This window comes from Drosophila kikkawai, chromosome 2R (genome assembly GCF_030179895.1).
Source record: "Drosophila kikkawai strain 14028-0561.14 chromosome 2R, DkikHiC1v2, whole genome shotgun sequence".
In the NCBI taxonomy this organism is placed as follows: domain Eukaryota; kingdom Metazoa; phylum Arthropoda; class Insecta; order Diptera; family Drosophilidae; genus Drosophila; species Drosophila kikkawai.
Genome location: NC_091729.1, coordinates 16,681,196 through 16,694,808, shown reverse-complemented (window position 1 = coordinate 16,694,808; position 13,613 = coordinate 16,681,196). Strand labels below are relative to the sequence as shown.

At 43.8% G+C, this 13,613-nt stretch overlaps 1 protein-coding gene across 3 annotated transcripts; it reads left to right on the top strand.

Moving 5' to 3' along the window:
* Window positions 1-1,203: 1,203 nt before the first annotated feature.
* Window positions 1,204-13,039, top strand: LOC108070778 (uncharacterized). Of its 3 annotated transcripts, XM_070284710.1 has the most exons (12): window positions 1,204-1,349; window positions 1,911-2,509; window positions 4,061-4,196; window positions 4,305-5,344; window positions 5,409-5,489; window positions 9,501-10,715; window positions 10,775-11,113; window positions 11,183-11,500; window positions 11,562-11,709; window positions 11,771-11,976; window positions 12,288-12,471; window positions 12,536-13,039. In XM_070284710.1, exons 2-12 carry the CDS (start codon window positions 2,386-2,388, stop codon window positions 12,843-12,845), a joined length of 4,101 nt encoding a protein of 1,366 aa, XP_070140811.1. In that variant the 5' UTR covers window positions 1,204-1,349; window positions 1,911-2,385; the 3' UTR covers window positions 12,846-13,039. The 3 variants fall into 3 exon arrangements, with proteins under 3 accessions (XP_070140811.1, XP_017016867.1, XP_070140810.1); XM_017161378.3 differs by lacking the exons at window positions 1,204-1,349; window positions 1,911-2,509; window positions 4,061-4,196; window positions 4,305-5,344; window positions 5,409-5,489 and adding an exon at window positions 8,424-8,559; XM_070284709.1 differs by lacking the exons at window positions 1,204-1,349; window positions 1,911-2,509; window positions 4,061-4,196; window positions 4,305-5,344; window positions 5,409-5,489 and adding an exon at window positions 8,987-9,013.
* The last annotated feature ends 574 nt before the right edge of the window (window positions 13,040-13,613 follow it).

Below are 13,613 nucleotides of genomic sequence, written 5' to 3'. Positions count from 1 at the left end.
TTTGATTTACGTCTCGCCGACAAACCATTAACATACGGTGTTTTTATGTACCACAAAATGTGCAACTTTTTATTAACCATCAACTTTTTAATAACTTTTATTAGGAGAGCAAACAAATAATGATTTCTGTCTAAAACAAAAATGTTATTCATAAGCACTGATGGAAAAATATTGTTACTTATTTAGGAAAGCCTCATATATGGTATAGATTTCAAATTTAATTAAATATAAATATATTTCTAATAAAACTTAATTTAATCTTTTTAACCTTTAAGAAAGAGCATTCGCTTTTCCTGTTACAATTTCATTTCAAACAATTTTCGAGAGTCATTGCCAGCTATCAGGGAAAATCGGACGAACCTCCCAAGTAGCTCTTTTCGCTCCTCGGAAGCCCTCCCTCCTTGCTACTCCCTACCTCCCCCGACGCTGTCTCAAGTGGGCGCAGCGTGGGCACTGCTAATGATGATAATGAAGATGACGATCTCTGCAGAGCCAAGCTCCAGCGCCTCCCAGCAGCACCTCACACCCGCGCCCTAAACACCTCACGCCTGGCAATGGCTCACCTGAGCTACCATCTAAATAAACAACAACTATATTACACTTGGAAAAATAAAAGGGGAACTCGTAGAGTTTATTTTCATAAGTAAATAATGTAATACAAAATAATTACAAATTAAGAATGATAAAAATGATAATACTATTTTCTAAAAATATTTAATCTCCATAAATTAATATTTCTAGTTGGTCTCCAAATTTGTACTTGGGAATCTTAAGGTCCTGGAAGAAAGGAATATTTATTATTATTATATTGTATACTTTTTAGGCTAGTCATTAGTTATGCTTGTTTGATCTTTAATTTAAGGGTTAAAAAACATTTTACAAGGAAATTTTATAGTTAATGATAAAAATTAAACACATAATAATAATTAAATTGTATAGATTGAGATGAATGACTGCAAAACACCGACCTCATATACTCTATATACTTCCTAATTAATATATGCTCCTCCAATTAATTTTTCTCAGTGCAGCAATTCAACAATTTAGGAAGAGAGAGATGCTTAGCTGTCGCTGCCGCTGCCACTGCTTCTGCCCGCGGCTCTGCCGCAGCACTGTCGCGTCTGCGCCGCTTTCTGCTCTTCCGATGAGTTTCGAACACAACTAAATCAGAATTTTTATTCAGTTTCAATTGTTTAGCGAGTGCGGATCGGCGTCGAGTGCGCGACGCAGCCAAACCGAACGAGACGAGCCCCAAAAACAACAAATGAAAAATAAAATAAAATAAAAATAGAAAATCAAAAACAAAACTAAGCTAGAAACAAGAAACTAAAAAAAGAGTTAAAACAAAAGTAAATTGAAATTAGGTGTGTGTCTGACTTTCTTGTCATTAGCCGAAATTGTGAAGATTTGCGATTTGCAAAAGTGTCAAAGCGCAACGAACTACCGTTATATTCGCTACATTTCCCAGCTTAATTTCCCTGCCCTGAATTTTTCCCTCGCTAACAAAGTCAGAAATAGAAGAAAGTCTCCATTTTTATGCCAAGAATTGTTCTTTCCGCTTTTAATTAATCATCAAGATTCTTTCCCAAGTTTGTTAAAAAAAAAAACTATGAAAAATAAGCTTTAATTGTTTTTTGGGGGTTTTTTTTCGTACCCCCTGGCATTGGTATGACAAATGCTGGATTTACGCATTGATGAGCACTTTGTCATTCAAGTTTTTAATTATCGGACAACTCCGAAAACTTTTGGTGGAAAGGTCACAGGCACCTTCTCTTCTCTATCTGTGTGTGTGTGTTCAGTGAACTCTGACGTCATCGTCTATAAGAAGGTTCAGTTCCGTACCCTAATCCGTATCGCGCTTGGTTGGTCGGTCAGGTTATTGACTCTCTCCTTCTCTGTTCCACTCGCAGTTACACACACCCATCTTACCATAATTATGTAGACTTGGCGGTCTCTTCCGCAACCGCAGAATCTTCACAGAAAGCGAGCCCGTAAATATAAAGCTGATCTTGGCTCATTTTTAATGATCTGCATATTTTGGCAACATAATTAACGGTGAAAAGAATGTGAAAAGTAGCGAATCGTAACGCGAAAGCCAGAAATAATAAAAAGAAAGAAAAAGAAACACACACGCGACTCCGAAGAAAGGCGGAAGAAAGAAGAAGGTTTCTACGCGCCTCGAGCTGATCGCCGGCGTTCAGTTCGCAATCTCTCGTCCATCCCGTCGGTGCCTCGAGCAAATCTTCGGGCACAAGAGCCCAGTATAAAAAAATCCAGTGAAACCGCCGATAATGTGCAAGGGAAGTGCCGCAAAAAAAGCGAGTTAAGTGAGCTTACCAAATCTAAAAGAAAGCATCAGTTTTGGCTATCGGATATCGAAGCGAGATGATCGCGATTGGCTATAATAGACGCGGGCAACGAATGCTGCTGGCATTTCACCTGATCGGTCTTTGGTATTCCGCCACATCGGCTTTGACAGTCGACAATCAATTGGTCTCTGCACGCAATGGTAAGCGGGAGAAGATCGGAAGCTGTGGGGAGCTCTATATAATCACCAGAAGATGTAGGGGGAGATCAGTAAACCCTTTGAGGCCGATGGTTAAAAGATATTTTTAATAATTTTAAAAAGAGATCCAGCATTGATATAGTAGAATTCTATTAACTGTAAGAAATTCCTAATGGGGATAGCAGTTGCATTAGAATTAAGCAAAATTACCTTAATTTTTACCTAAATGATATTAAATTATAGGTGTTCTGACTCACAATTTTGTTATTATTGTGCCACAAAAAACCTAAATAAAAACATTCACGCCATTATTCTTTTTGCTCAATTACAACTATACAACAAGTTTTTTTTAATAATGTTTAGTGCGAGCCCTATAACATTACTAATTATGTTTGTTAATATTTAATTTCGCTATTTTTTTCCTAATATCATAAACGAATTTCCCGTAGTTTATACTTTGTTCTTAATTTACATACACTTAATGTGTTAATTTACAACATTTAAGCTTATTAACAATTGATCGTTAAAACCATTTTATGACATTTGGCGAGAACTACTTTTAAGAGCTTTATTATGGGAATGGGAAAATTATTATAATATGGTAATTAAAAAAATATTTGTCGTTTTTATTATCAACTTATTATTATTAAGGTGGTTTTAAAGACAATTTTGTAAGATTTTTAAACGTAAGTGTGTTCTTATGGAGCTGATGTTAATGCTAATGTATTGACTTAATTTTGTAGTATTTTTTAATTATATTTGACAAAGTAGTTCTAAGATTAAAATAAAGGAAACATATTTGCAAAGTGTGAAAAGGTTTTAGCAATTTTAATTTTTTAACAATTTAATATCTTTATTGTATTATTTTTATTTTAAACCTTGACCTGGCACTCATAACAATGTAAATTATATTTGAGAAGATGACACCTCTTGCCAAAATGTAAACAAAAAATATGTAAATATTTATTTCGCACGATCATTAATCTCTTTTTCCAACAAAAGTGACCCCAAAATAATTTTGTAAATATTAATTAAACTAGAGTAATTAACATCACATAGGAAATATTCTAAATGAGGTAATTTCTTGGAAAAGATCATGCCCATCTAATAACCATAGGCTGGGGGCCAATCCATCAAGCATGGCCAATGGTGTTTTTGTTTGTGGCTTGACCTTTTTGAATTATTCATGCACTGACAAAAAAATAGAAGAAAAGGGAGAACTCTATGGTCGCCGATGGGTTAATGCCTCAACTGGCGGCACGCAAAGTTAATAAAATTCAAATTCGAATGGAGAACAAAGCCGGCTAACAATTGGACAACAGAGACAATTGCAGAGTCAATAAAACTAACCTACCGTAGAGTGGAGTGGACGAAGTGGAGCACCACTGGCCGGAGGTGGCCTTGAAAGTGCAAGTGCGGTGACGCAATGGCTGAGCTGGGACTTGGAACTGGGCGGAGGGAGGAGGGAGGAGGGAAGGGGGAACTGCATTCATTGCCCAACTGTCAGGTGAACCTTTTGTAATACCCCCAATCTCTGAATCTCTGCATCGACAGACTGCTTCGAGCGGATTGCGCTGGAGGCGATGCTGCCATTTGAGAAGACCTTCCGCACCGAAGACACCAACTCGCTGAAGATGTGCAAGGAGAAGTGCCTGCAGGCGGGCGAGAAGTGTCAGGCGATCTCGTTTGGGTGAGTCTCCTCCAAGCCTGTCAATTGGCCAATTAATTGCCCAATTTCGATTCCAACTTATGTATCTTTTCGGTAATTTGTTGTATTTTTTCTGTGGATTTTTTGCAGTGTTCATCGACGCGGAAACGGCACTTGTCAGTTGTCGTCGGAACAGTACGGCTCCGGGGGCGGCGGGCGGCCAGGGGGCGTTATTTTCGATCCCGACTTTGATCTGTACACGCGCAAGACGAACTGCTTCGACTTGAGCGACAATTCGATTGGCCCCGGACTCCAGCCCGTCCCGGGTCCCAGTCCCATTTCTCCGGGACCGACGCCCGTGGATTTGCCCAACCGACCGCTGGACGTGGGCAATACCCCCGTGCTGGTGGTGAATCCCACTCCCCACACAGATGGCGGTCCACCGCCACCTCCGCCGCCTCTCTCTTCTTTGGGACCCTCTCCTGGTGTGGGAGATCGACTGTACTTCTCCCATGATCTGTATCCGCTGTACAAGTATCCAACTCTGTATGAGAACAACTATCCCTCACCCAACGAGGATGTCTATATTCCTGGTGGTTATGCTGCCAATGCTCCCGAGGTGAATGAGCGCTATCGCCCCCCGCATTATGGACCAGTGGATCCTGCGGAGGATGATGGAGTACGACCCACGCCACATGGTCCACCTAGACCCATCTTTGGCTTGGGTTATGGCAACGGCTACAGCTATGGCTCACCGGAGAGGTACACTCCGCCTCCGACAATGAGGCCCTCGAGTGGATCTTCCGAAGAGCGACCCAGCTATGCGGCCAGGCCACCGCCTAGGCCTACTGCTGATCGTCCAGATTATCCACCGGGCCCGCCGCAGCCACCACGCCCTTATGACAGCTCCACACCGCCTTCCTATGGACCTCGACCCAGTCCCAGCTACGATGGTCATCGGGAGCCACGTCCGGACTACACCAATCGTCCGGATCCGCCGTCACAGCAGCCGCATGATGGCTATGGAATGAACGGACCCTCGGCTAGGCCACCGCCACCTTATGAAGCCCCACCACCGCCTAGGGATGATTATATACGAAGAAATGGCAGCGCCATGCGTCCAGGAGATGGTTATGGAGGCTATGATGATGACAAGACTATAGCCACCTACTTTAATCCCGATGACTTTAGTAAGTGGAATAGTTAGTAATTAATTAAGATATTTATTTTAAAAATCAACATTTATTTAAACAGAACGTCCCATGCCCGGTGACAGAGACCGAGATAGAGATCGAGATCGCGATCGCCTAGGCTATCCCATGGATGAACTGAAGGGTGAGTTGATAGGAGAATATCCTCACCCCCTTAAAACCTCAACTAACTCATGGATTCGCTCTGTCCCCTAAGTTAACCCCTTAATAACCCCCTAGACAGGCTGAGGCTAATCATATATAAACTATGACTATGACACGGGTCACTTGAGGGTTGCAACAACGGCAACCACCACAATGACACTAAAATGTAGAATTAAGCTGGCTAAACTACAACTACAACTAAAACTCATTAGCTTTTGGGTCGACGCCAACTGACAGATGACAGCCGCTCTCGATTGACCCACATTCGGCGGCTTTTATTTGCGTAACAAAACTAAACCCATTAGCCTGGCATAATGCTCATCGGATCTGGTTTTTGGGAGCGGGATGGAGATGTGGTTGGGGTTGGGGTGAGTGGGCGGTGGTGCATTATTCACATTCGCATACAAACACTCGACACACCGCGCCGAAAGCTCGGCGCAACTAACCCACCCACCAAAAACGGTATAATAAATAATGCTGCGGCCAAAGGTTTTGATAAATGTCCAAAAGCGGGGGCCTACAATGAGTTGAAAAATCTGGGGCAGACACAGGGGTTATAATAGGTATTTTAATGCAGTAAATTATTAATTGAAGAGTATTTAAAGTATAAATATTTACCATACCTCTTTATTTTTTAAAGAACTATTTAGAAAACAGGAGTACAACCAGTTTTTCCTTAGAATTTCCCTTTAAGAGTTGGTTTTAGATATCGCAGAAAAACCATATGAACCCCTTCAAGGTTACCTTTTCGGCTTCTTCATGTACATGATCTCATTGTTCTTTACAGAAGAAATTGAGTTGTCAAGTGCAAAAGATTTATGGCGAATTCTAAATAAAAATTCGCCAGTCGAGATCATCAAAGAACGATTTGTGTTTTGATTTCGACGCGACTTCCTTTCGGCTTCGCCAAGTGTGACGGCTTGTGGAGTACATGAACCCAGCGGGTGGCGGTGACATAAGCCCATGCTGTTTGCCCTATGCCACACTATAAAATATACCACGTATATAGCTACATGGCAAGTGCCAAGAGATTCCAAGTTCAAATGCCAAAAACTTGATGACGTTGCCGCAATTAATTGTGTGTTTGTTTTTTTCTAAGGTGGCGTGTTCGCTAGTTAGTTAGTTAGCTCGCTTTTATTTGGCGTGGGACAGATCGTAATTTACACTGGGAGATTGGGCTGCTTGGATTCGCTTGGAGGCGGAAGCGATCTTGGCGGGCACTAGTCTAATATATGTATTTTCTATGGTTTTTTTTTTTTTGGCTGTTCTATGGGGTTGTGCAAGATCGGAATAGAACGGAGCACAGAGAACGGAGTGGAACTGCACTTGGCATGCAAGCTCCTCTGGCGTTTGCTCATTGTATGCAAATACGGACATGTAGCCGCTGCACAAAAACTGGAAAACCACCCACATTTGTGGTTAGAGTTCGAGTTGGACGTCGCCGCCGCCGCCGACGCCTGACAGCAGTGACATTGACTCGGAAACGGAAATGCGGCTTGGTGGGGGAACTTAGAAGGAGTTGGTGGTGAAGAGTGACCGAAATGATCGATGTACTGATATCTATGGTCAGGCTTGATTGGGAAATGCAGTAAAAATACTTGAAAATTAAGCTTTAAAGCTAAGAATTTAAGATAAGACAAAAGACTTAGGCGAGCAAGTTGAAAGGACTACAAAAGACTTAGGCAACGAACTTGAGAGTTTTGTAGGGGCTTGTGAAATTGTAAATAGCTAAAATTAGTTCTTAAGGGAGGAAGAATTTATTGAGAAATTATATTTAAGAGTCAGAAGTTCAAAATAAACAAATATGAGTTAGAAAAATTCATGAAAATGAGGAATATGGACATCTTATTGAATTTAATAGGAATATTTAAGCCATGGTTTCTTAAAGTTTATAACATTTAAGCATAATGATTAAACTCCTCAATTTATAAAAAATTTGCATACTTAATTTAGTAACAAATCTTAATAATTTCGATTTAAATTACCCCTTAACAGTATTCATCACCTATAAATATCTTTATTCCCCCATGCCATAAATTTATTCACATAAAACCACCTCGTGGCAATTAAACACACCAATGATAACCCCACAATAATGAAAAATCTAGATCAACCCTGATCTGGAAACCAAATATAATACCTCCAAGAAACATAGCCAGCTATAATTCCCCTTTATAAAGCCATGATTTATTTGGGTAACTTAGCTAGTAACCGCTACTAGTACCTCATTAAGTCCGCTCTTATTGAAATGAAATAATAAGCGTGTCATATCGCATTGCGGCATCCTTGAGCGAGGTCTGGCAACGCTTGGCTGACTCCCCCATCTCAGCATCGCATCTCGCCGGTGATCTGTACCCTCGTATTTTCATCTGAATCATCGGGCCAAGATAGGCATCTTCTACCGAAAAACGAGTAGAAAAACACAGCCACTCATTATACCAGAGGCCCAAGGCTTCTCTCCGGTAGACAGAGTCGGAAAAAAGAATCCACCAAAGTGGGAGTTTTCCGAGAGCCAGAGCGTTAAAGCTCTCGGCTCGGGGGCTCAGAAGCGTAAAAGCTCGAAAAACGCGCGCGATTTTCTAATGCCGCATATAAAACCGCAAGCTTGACCACCGACGCTGTTCATTCGCGATTAGAATCGCCTGCGCCGCGTGTCGCAAAACCGAGAATTTCGAGTTACCAAAAATTATAAAAAAGCGCGTCCGGAAATTGTGCTCTCGCATCCGTGTCCTGTGTGCGAGCGAGATGGCCTGGTCGCCCATTGTTCCAAGCGCTTTGACATTGCACAGAAATTAATTAGCCCAGAACGCAAATTTAGCAATTACGTAATCAAACCGAGTAATCACCGCTTTGGAACCATAAACTCCAAACCAACAAAAAAAAATATATTACTAAAAAAAGAACTCCCACAAAAATGCGTTCTCTCAGTCACATTTGTTTGTTGCTGCTTCTGCTTTTTTGTTGCCTCAACGACAGCAAATCAAAATTTGTTAGTCCTACTCGCCACACCGATCTCAGCAGCACCATTATCATCGTGGAGGATGCCAAGGGTAAGGGGTCTAAATGGGCTGTGGGTCATTCCACTTCTCGACCTCTCTCTTGAGGTCCGTTTCGGAGTGCGTATTAAATGTAATTTGCATAATTTCCATCTGCCATCTGCGTGAAAAACGGCTATGTCTCGCTGGCAATTTTCCCGGAGATAATCTCTGATGGAGGTAGTACGAGTGCTAGTACACGGCAGCCAACATGACTCGAACATAATTTACTCAAAACGGCAACGGATGTGCCGCAAAAACACACAGAAGCGACTGAAAAGCGATTCGACCCGTAACAGAAACAGAAACTGAGACTGAGACATAAATACACTTGGAGAAAAGTGTCAGTCTTTTTTTGATAATTGGTTTATTTTGATAAAGTCTTGTTGGGAAAGTGAGAAATTAGAAAGAGTTTTAATGCAATTATGCGTAATGTTTTTAACAATATAACAAGCTTTGAAATTCTCAAGTAATTATATTTAGACATGAAAAACTTTCTTTAAAGTGTATTACTATTTAAATAAAGATTACAATTAGGTTTATGCATAATTTTGGAGATAAAAATCTCAATATTTTTTTTAACAGGATTATAATTCTCAAGTTTTTCTGTTACAAATTTCAAATAGAACTACAGGAGCTTCTCAATTTTCTCATTTCCCTATGAATACAATTTATTAAAAAAGGCTGAAGTACAACTATTTGTATTCAATTTCTCTTCTTTTCTCGTGCAACACACTTCCTTTTTTCCAAGTGCAGGCTTCATGGGTCTGTATGGAGCAACCCAGCCCCGATCTTGGGTTCTGTCCTCGCTTCACTGACTCCCAGCAACAACGTTGAATGCCTGATCTTTTCCGCTTCTCTGTTATATTTTTTTTTTTGTATTGTCTGCCCTCCATTGCGTAAGAGGTAGCATCTGCAACTGGCACACTGCAACACCGATCCGATCTCCTTTTCAGCCTGCTTCCGGCGCGTCCTGGCCGGCAAACGGATAGCGCCCCATTGGGTGCGTCGCTCCATATCCTGCGAGCGCGTGGAGGAGTGCATGCGGGAGTGCGGTCGGGAGCGGCGCTTTATGTGCGAAGGCTTCAACTACCGACTGGATCCGTCGGGTCATGGCCAGGGCGATTGCGAGCTGGTAGAGATGCCGTTGGCCCAGATGGATCTCTACTCCAGTCCAGACCGACGGGATGCCAATCTGCTAAGGCATCCGGACTATGACTACTATGAGAGGGATCGCAATGCTCCGAGTAGCTGTCGGCGGAGTGCCTGCCAGGATTGTTCCAAGGGTCCAGTAAGCAGTCAGCCGGTGTACTTCAAGCCTAGCGGCGGCGGTGGAGGATATGGCGATCGTGACAGGGACCGGGACAGGGATCACTATCGTCCGCCCAGCAGCACGGCCGTGGATCACTATCGTGGTCCTTCGGGACCGCCGTCGAGCGGTTCCTATGAGCACCGACCACCCTTCTCCTCGGAGTACCATGGCTCTCACAGTTCGTCCTCCTCGGCATCCTCCTATGAGTTCTCCTCGCATGGCTCTGGCTCCAGTTCGGGCTCCAGTTCCGGCTACTTTGGTCACACGCCTCCAAGCAGCTACGGCGGCGGCGAGCATCCCTATGTGGATCGCCATGATCCGCCGCACTATAGACCTGGTATAGGCTCCCGCCCGGATCGCTGGGAGACGCTGCCGAGCAGCTCCGGCTATGACAGCTCAGCGTATAGGCCACCACGTCCTGAAACGGATCGCATTGATAAATACCGACCGCCGTATCGTCCTGGCTCCGATTACTCCCCTTACCGACCACCAAGTCGTCCCTCGCATAACTACCTCGACAGGGATGGAGCAGGGCCACCAGGACCACCACCGCCAGGATCCTACAAGAAGCCCAACAAGTTCGTTCCTTACCTCATTGGCGGCGAGGATAACTGGGGTCACTATGGTGGCTCTTATGGTGGCAGCAGCAAGCACTCTTCGTCGTCCTCCTCCTCCTACTGGGGATTGACGGACTCCCAAAGACGCAAGGATCAGCAGGACTTTAATTACTTCCAATTGGGGGCGCCGCATCGGGAATCCAACTCGGTGCTGAGCTATCCGGGATCGGGTTACGAGGATGATTATCCCCGAAGGCGCAATGACTACCGACAGCAGTGGACGCGAAGACCAGGACAGGATGGTGAGTATTCCAGTTCAGAGTCCTCTGGATCTCTTTTCTTATTTTAAAATCCTTGACAGAGTGCTCGGCCAAGACCAGCGAGGGCTTCCGGCTGCATAAGACGGCCGTAAAGCATGCCTTCAATGTGCCCACTTTGACCGAATGCGAGCGTTTGTGCTCTGACCAACGGCCCAGCTTCATCTGCCACACCTTTAGCTATCGTTATAACCAGGCGGGCAGGGATAACTGCATGCTCTGCGACAGGCCCATCAATATGCTGGATTACTATGTGGACATTGAGCCGGATAGAGATTATGATATATACTCCATGGCGGATGATATGGATGTGTGCCGGCAACCACCGCGACGTCATGACACGGCAGGGCCCAGCACAGCGCTCTCAGATCCCAGAAATGCTCGTGAGTTGAAGGATTGCTGATTTTGTTTAAAGATTAATTTAAAAAATAAATATTTCCTTTTTATTTAAGAGTGCTTTTTCCGCGCTATTGATGCCACACGCTTCTTCAAGTCCATTGTACGCGACTCCCTGACCGTGCGTTCTGTGGGCGAGTGCGAGATGGAGTGCATCCGTTCCACCAAGTTCACTTGTCGTGCCTTTGCCTTCCGTTATGGCCAGCAGCGGCATGCAGGAGTCATTGACAACTGCCAACTCAGCGATTGGCCAGTGAGGGATATGGATAAGGAGCGTCATTTGATTTTAGATGCGGCCTTTGACATCTTCGAGCGGGCCAGCTATGGCCATGGCTGCGAGATACAGCCCATTGTGGATGAGAAGCACAAGAAACGTAAGTAATTTAAACCTAGAAATATGTATTTGTATTAACAGAAAACTCAAACCCGATTTAGTTTGCTATTTGGGCTATGGCTCGCCAGCTCGACTGCTGCCGCCGGCCATCAAAAAGGTGATATCGGTGCCCTCGGAGATGGCCTGCAAGAAGGAGTGCATACGCTTCAGGGAGACGACACCCTTCAAGTGCTTTGCCTTTAGTTATGGGTAAGTAAAATACAGAAAAAGCTTATTTAATACTTGATAAATCATCATCATCCCTTGCCAGTTCCCATGCCAGCTCCTTTAACTGCGAACTCTCGGACCTCGATCAGACCGAGCTCAAGCAGGATGTGCACTATACGCACACCAAGGAGCGCGATTTCTGGCTGTTTGCCTGGAATCCATTCGACTGGACCTGCCGGGACAAGGTCAACACCATTGGGGGATCACGGGTCAACAATGATCGGCGCATGGACATCTTCCGGGAACCGGGTAAACTCAGTCTACTAACCTGTTGCACCTCGGTCCCAGTGTAAATAACCAAAAGGATCCTGCCTGGGCAGTAGTTTAGTCATAGTTTCTGTATTATTAGCTTATAGTATGTGTAAATTAGTTTGTAGCGGAGAATGTTTTGTGTGTAAATAACGTTTACTAAGCATGTACAGACCCAGCAATAACCGAAAGGCGAATCCCCCTTAAAAAATGATACTAACTATGAGATTTGCATGCCACCGTTACCGTTTCCCAAGCCCTAATTTCCCCCTGCTCATATCCACACTAAACACGCTTCTTGTTCGCTAAAGGCGATGTGGCCTGGCGCCACTACACCGTTTCCGGCAAGCCCTGCCGCCGGAGCAGCCCCTGCGAAAAGAACCTGGTCACGGGCTTCTACTCCTGCGAGACGGATGCCTCCGAGGTGGGCTCCTGGGACTACTGCTGCAAGGCGGATCATCCGTGCGGCTACAGCAAGGGCTTTGACTATCCCTGGTGAGTTAGAGACCTGAATCTTGAAAGGAATCTCTGTTATAGGGTTACTTCTCACTCCCTCCAGGTGCTTTGTGGGCGATGAGTTTGATCAGTGGCGCAAGTGCAGTGACCGTTACTTCCCCGGCAAGAATGCCACTCAGGTCACACACTCCCATTTGGGTCTGCCCAGTGCCAAGGAGAAGCAGAAGCATCCACAGCAGGCCACTGCGGCCAGCAGCGAGTACAGCCAGCATCCGCCGCGACCTGGAGGACTCCAGAGCCTCAGCGATTTTGCCGCCGCCCGGCTGTGGCCCGTGACCTACTTGTACAGTGAGGGCCCGCCCAATGCCACCGAGTTTAGCAACTTTGTCGACTGCAACAAGGAGTCGTGCTAATAGTAGTTGCTCTCTAATGTTAAGAATTAAATATATTTATGTACAATAGAAGCCACCCCCATGAAATCCCCGATGTACTCGAGCCGCGTCGACGTTGTCGTTGCTGTGATCATCATTGAGATTGGATACCATTGTCGTCAGCATCAGAAGCGAGACCAATTAACTTATTAACTCAACTTCTCCCGAGTGTTGAATGCAACCTTAATGACCGCTTGCGTGCAGGCATTCTTTGTACCTATAAGCTGAATTGTATGTATTATTAATAAAATTAGGTATTACGAAAAAAAAATCGAATAATTTTAACAAGTTTTCAGCTTAATTTAGAATCAGCTTTCGGGTGACTAATATTGTTATTTTCAGCAAATCTATCTTTTATGTACAGAAATGATACATGATTGGATGAATGGATAAGAAGGATATTACATAGAGAATTTTACTTGGATCATTGAATCATTACGTAAGTTTTCGGTTTTGTTCGGTTTCCTGTTCATGGTCAGTTTTTAATTCTTGTCAAGAATTATTTAGTATTGAAGTTCTGGGTACTTAGATTGAAAAATAACCTAAATATATTAGTTGAGAAGACGACGGCAAAGCTCTAAACATATTACATATGTATGACAAATAACAAATTCAAACTTAAATTCCCCGCCTAGAGATGGTACTTAAAAGCTTTGCTGCACTGCTCCGTCGAAAGAGGGCTCTGCCACAGGTAAACATCGATAACCGATGTTTTGTAGCAATGAGCTTTTATTTATTTAAATTTTAAGT

What these genes read in the sequence shown, in the direction of transcription:
- LOC108070778 (XM_070284710.1), top strand. Translation starts at nt 2,386, where the DNA reads ATGATCGCGATTGGCTATAATAGACGCGGGCAACGAATGCTGCTGGCA. An exon ending in GGATGAGAAGCACAAGAAAC is followed by an intron (nt 11,501 to 11,561) that starts GTAAGTAATTTA and finishes AACCCGATTTAG; the next exon opens with TTTGCTATTTGGGCTATGGC. An exon ending in TGCTTTGCCTTTAGTTATGG is followed by an intron (nt 11,710 to 11,770) that starts GTAAGTAAAATA and finishes ATCCCTTGCCAG; the next exon opens with TTCCCATGCCAGCTCCTTTA.